At 36.3% G+C, this 5,460-nt stretch overlaps 1 protein-coding gene and 1 long non-coding RNA gene across 2 annotated transcripts; both read right to left on the bottom strand.

The window, feature by feature from the left end:
- On the bottom strand, positions 1-690 carry LOC109581315 (uncharacterized). The gene is made up of 3 exons (XR_002184585.1): positions 350-690; positions 207-296; positions 1-84 (listed from the first exon to the last, which is right to left on the bottom strand). It is a non-coding gene; the product is annotated as an uncharacterized LOC109581315 (long non-coding RNA).
- Positions 691-3,696: 3,006 nt separating this feature from the next.
- LOC100637831 (centromere protein J-like) lies at positions 3,697-4,939 on the bottom strand. Its single transcript, XM_019995343.1, has 4 exons — positions 4,718-4,939; positions 4,462-4,535; positions 4,186-4,381; positions 3,697-4,063 (listed from the first exon to the last, which is right to left on the bottom strand). Exons 1-4 carry the CDS (start codon positions 4,766-4,768, stop codon positions 3,884-3,886), a joined length of 501 nt encoding a protein of 166 aa, XP_019850902.1. The 5' UTR covers positions 4,769-4,939; the 3' UTR covers positions 3,697-3,883.
- Positions 4,940-5,460: the final 521 nt, after the last annotated feature.

The raw sequence follows: 5,460 nt of genomic DNA, 5'->3' as shown, positions 1-5,460 counted from the left end.
CAACTATAACAACTGTCATTGAAGAGGGCTCCACATCTGACACCACATCTGAATCTGATTGTGACACGTATAGTGACATTGAAACTGAAATAATTACAGATTTTATGGATGATGATTAAATAAAATTAAGTTTAACTTTGAAACAATTTTGTCTTTTTATTCAAATGAAGTGGATTTTATGACCATAAAATATGAAAATAACTTACTTATCAATATTCAATAGGAACACAAGTGTCCAAAGCATTCTAGGGCAGATAAGAAGCAGTCAAGTTGACTAGGTCATTCAAAGACGCCATCTTTTTCAAAGCAAATATGATAATTTCAATCAAATCACAAAAAATATACTCACATTAAATGTAACAATACATAGTAAGTTTGTCCTACAAGTAGTGCTATCTTCCATTCGAGCAGTAGGAGAAAGTAAGGGAGCTAGTTTTGTTTGCCCTCATTAGCAGCCATCTTTAAGAGCAACGCCCACATCCTTTGCAAACAAATCCTTTCCGGTTTTGGACGGTTGCGGGTAGGCTGTGTACCTGAATAGTTACATTGATTTGAATGGGATCACGTGATCTGTTTCCAATCCCGGTTACGTAGTCTATAATATCTATGCTCATATCGAGAGTATCGATACAGTTTTGATACAATATCTAGACCACACCTATGGAGTCACACCCCTTATTATTGACTGTTTTCATCGATGTTTTCATGCACGTGTATTCACGTGTGTGTATTATACGTCATTAACTTATTAAAATTTTCATTATTAATATTATTTAACCATAATAAATGGGCGTGGTCAATGTATCGATCCAGATTCCTTCAAAATTTCGATACCGATACGAATCGATACCGTAAAATATCGTTTGTATCGATAAAATATTGATATATCGCCCACCACTACAAAATATCCGGCATCAAGGCCACTCCAATTACTATAATGAGGGTAGGGTCTCAAAAGCGGACGGACGGACGGACGCGCACGGACTCGAAAGGGACGGAATTCATTAGTGGTGGGCGATACTGGCCAAAATGGATTCGATACGATACCGATCGATATCAGCTCATATTGAGAGTATCGATACAGTTTTGATACGATATTTAGACCACACCTATGGAGTCACACCCCTTATTATTGACTGTTTTCATCGATGTTTTCATGCACGTGTATCCACGTGTGTGTATTATACGTCATTAACTTAAAATTTTCATTATTAATATTATTTAACCATAATAAATGGGCGTAGTCAACGTATCGATCCAGATTCCTTCAAAATTTCGATACCAATACGAATCGATACCGTAAAATATCGTTTGTATCGATAAAATATCAATATATCGCCCACCACTAGAATTCATTACATTTTTAACGACTGTGACCATAACTGACAAAAGGTACCTTATGGTGGGTAGTGAAAGTGGTCTTTATAGCCAAAAAATCGAACTTCCTGAGCTCCATTTCTCATAAAATTACTCCAGAGGATGTAAAAAGTTACTATGAAACTTTCAAACACAATAAATGTCCAACAGAGCACTCACAAGTTAATATTTTTCATTATAATGATGAATTTTAAAATCAGCCATAAGGTACCTTTTGTCAATTATGGTCAGATGTCCACACTTACATTTCTTCTATACACGTTGTATTGGAGAAATAACAAGCCTTAGCAACTACCCGCCCACGCTCCTTTACGTGAGTGGGTGTGGTCACGGCAAACAAAATGGCGGCTTACACATGGAACAAAGTTAAGAGCTTTCTAACAGCAAGAGAGCATAGAGATACTGTCTAAAGACTTCTTTAGAAGCATTATAAGGTAGAGAGAACCTCTCTAAGTCTTAATAATGACCAAGTTGTACTTGCAAGGTGGTGAAATCAATTATAGGAATATTTTTTACCCTGTTACACTTGTTTAGATTTAGCCTAGATCAATGAAATTTGTGGCTATCAATTCACTTGTGCTGTACATTTAGATCATGCATCAAGCATAATGTATGTACTAGAATAATCAGATTTTATGAGCAACGGCTGCATCAAATAAATTAAGCATTAGTGCATGAGCATAATGTGCATGAGCCTAAATGACTGAAAAGTGCAGTATATGTATTGCTGCATAGTGCTGATTGCACAAGCATGATAATACGTTACTACTGATACACCGCATGTGTAGTGTTTATGATTTAATTATTATTATAATTTACTTATTACTAATTCTGGACTTTACACACATACTTCTGCATGCATCAATTACTGTCCAAACTCTCAGTTTTTTGTTGCCATGGTACAATTGTTATAATTAGTTAAGATTATATGAAACAATAGCATAAGAAACTACTACAATGTACTACTATATCTCTATTAGTGGAAAAAAGTATATATAGCTAGTTATAGTGTACAGCCTGAGAGTTAAAACTATGCTACAATATTTTACATTAATTTGCAAGTGTTCAAATAAGTTCTGTACATGCACGTCTACGTGATGATGAGACCACCTTCAAAAAACCAAAACTCCAAGTACAGCAAGCATTATTGGGAAAAAACCAAGGAAAATAGCATTACTGCCGGAATCTAGTATTGATGCACATGGCTCTGTAGTGGTCAGACCACATCTGGTTGCAATAATTCCTATCGGGCTAGGCGAAGCACAGCATTCCATGTTAGCATTATAGTGTGCTAACATTTGACTACAGGTATCATTAACTGTTGTACAATCAATTTCACCATCAGTTGTTGATTCTGAATAGCTGCTGGTAGGACAATTTGCGATGAGCCTTTGAGTATAATTATAATCACCGGCATAGCGACGCAGATAGCGAACTTGACAATAGTCGTTCCCTACTTTACCACAAGTCCCTTGTCGTAAATTTGGTATTATGTAGTCTCGAGTATCAGAAAAAAAGCTGCAACTACTGTAATAGGATACCAGTGGATCAATGCATTCTGGAACACAGAATGTAGATAGTCTAGTGTCGATGGCATCTAGTTCTGCTTCAGTGAGTGTAGTGTTACTGTAAAGTATTTCCCTGATACGTGATAAAATTGTAGTACCATTGCATTCAGGAGAAACAGGAGTTGGAAAAGTGCAATCGCCTTGCCTAGCATCTCTTTTAAGGTTTTCATCACCATGATGGATATCATACAGCCCAGTCAAAGGATCACATCTTACACTGTAGATAAGCACAGCACTCAGAAGTAGAAAGCAGGTGCAGAACTGATGCAGAGATCCCATTGTTATTTGAAGAAGCAGCAGTGAAAAAGTACCCTGTGTACACAAACTTTGCTATCTAAAAGAGGTGACCTCTATAATAATGGGACGATGATATGGTGTTATCAATTAATTGCGTGTGGCCATGCAAATTAAATAAGATTCATCTATTGCACAATAGGAGGGCGTGGCTATATGAATTAGCCATTTATTTTACTCTAATATCTATGTTCATTTAGTCTATTATCTATCTATGAATTAACTCTCATGTTTTATTTCAGTGCATACATGAACATAAATTAATCTTATACACAGTAGATATTGCACAATAGAAGCACAAAATTGTTTTGGCTCTATACTTCCAGGTGTATTATAGATACAAACAAAAACCCAGTAAAAAAACACCAAACTGACCTCCAATTGAAATTTTACAGTGCATAGTAACCTGGGCAATTTTTGCCTGGACAAATTATGTATCCCATGGTAGTTCAAAAGATATGTCTACTACTCCACTGATATTTTTGAGAATAAATTATTGTCATGATCACATTATATGTTATATAAAAATACACAAAAGGAGTAGAGATGGAAAGTAAATGAAGAAGGTTAAATGAAACACCAGACTGTTCATAATTGATGCATGTAAAAACACTGGTCACAGACATCATAAGGACATCATAGCTTCAAGAAGGTTGAGAGAACAAATGAGGAGTGGCTTTTACAGGAGGAGACACTGTAGGTAGTCTGTCTAAAATAACTCTCCCATCTGGATCCTTAATCCTTAGCCTTCCATTAGCATACTGGGTTTCCTGACGGCCATCTTGATACACTGTCTTCACAGTCCCATCAGGATACTCTCTTCTCTGTATCATTGAAAAAAGAGGATTTCAACTTTAAAAGGTCCTTTAGCAAAAGCATACAACATAATTATATGTATTTGAGCCTACATACATGCACATGCATACATGAGAAAATGAATCCATACTTTGTATAGTGATGTGTGGGTTTCTCTCTGCCCATCAGGGAAGTCAATGATCTTGTCTCCATTAGTTAGAACTCTCTGTGTGACGCCGTCAGAGAATTTAATCTTCTCTTCTCCAGAGGGAAGCACATGCCTGATCGTACCATCAGGAAATACTATGTCCTTGGAGCCGTTTCGATGATGGGTCTCTGACTGTCCGCTAATGAAGAGAAGAGAAGGAAGTGTTTATTTGTCATGTTATAAAGGAGATGGTGTACTCCCTGTTTTCCTTTCCCCTACTTTTTAAATTTGATTATTTCAGTCCCGTCAGGTTTCGTGGTATGAGTAGTTTGACTGCTTGAATAATAATAAATCTACAATGAACCAAAAAATAAAAGAACGTCATTGAAACTATATTCTGTTTCACTGAATCATGAAGAAAAAGCCTCAAAAAATCATGTAAATATTAGCTCAAAAAGTTACATGTGCCACACACTATAAGGTATAGTAGATAGTAGATTTAGTTTACATGTACATGTAATTAGTACTAGCTTACCACGTCTCCATCTTCCTGAGTTCTCTTGATGTCTCCATTGAAGAAGTACATGGTTGAAGTGAGTCCATTAGGAGACACAACTTTCTTTGTTCCGTTTGAATACAGTAACACTTTAGAGCCATCTTCCTCATCACTGAATGATTTAACCTATAGAATGAAAATAATTATCAAAACAAGGACCTTGGCATAGTGACTTAAAGTTGCTCAAAATGGGCCAAAAGATCATGCACTATAGCACAGGGTATTTTGTCAAAATTGACTAGGAGAGAATTCTCCATTTTTATAATTTTTTCTGATGCATATACATGTTTTTATGTTGTGTATCAAGTTTGAGCTGATTCCAATCAAAATTGGATTTTTTAATGAATTTTTAAGTTGCTCAAAAATTGGGCCAAAGTCCCTGTACTATTGATGTGACCGGGTGTTCTCAGCTGTGTACTGGAGTCAGTTCCTCTTGTGAGGCGATTGCTCATACCATTCGTAAGATCATGGAATCGGATGAAGTGGAAGGTTTACTGTTGATTGATGCCTCAAATGCTTTTAACTCATTAAACAGAAGTCTGGCACTACGAAATATACTCCATCTGTGTCCATCTTTAGCTAGAATTTTGATAAACTTGTATAGATTGGAGAGTAATCTGTTTATTGGGAGTGATACATTGCTATCTCGTGAGGGTACTACTCAGGGAGATCCACTAGTAATGGTGATGTATGCCATTGCTTCCATTCCTCTCATACGTGAC

The sequence above is a fragment of the Amphimedon queenslandica genome, unplaced genomic scaffold (assembly GCF_000090795.2).
Source record: "Amphimedon queenslandica unplaced genomic scaffold, v1.1 AMPQUscaffold_13447, whole genome shotgun sequence".
Taxonomy (NCBI): Eukaryota; Metazoa; Porifera; class Demospongiae; order Haplosclerida; family Niphatidae; genus Amphimedon; species Amphimedon queenslandica.
This window is presented reverse-complemented; position numbering and strand designations above follow the sequence as displayed.

Coding starts and splice junctions, on each gene's coding strand:
- LOC100637831 (XM_019995343.1), bottom strand. CDS start 4,768: ATGTACTTCTTCAATGGAGACATCAAGAGAACTCAGGAAGATGGAGAC. Junction 4,382..4,461: donor GAAATAATCAAATTTAAAAA/GTAGGGGAAAGG, acceptor TCTCTTCATTAG/CGGACAGTCAGAGACCCATC. Junction 4,064..4,185: donor CCCACACATCACTATACAAA/GTATGGATTCAT, acceptor TCAATGATACAG/AGAAGAGAGTATCCTGATGG.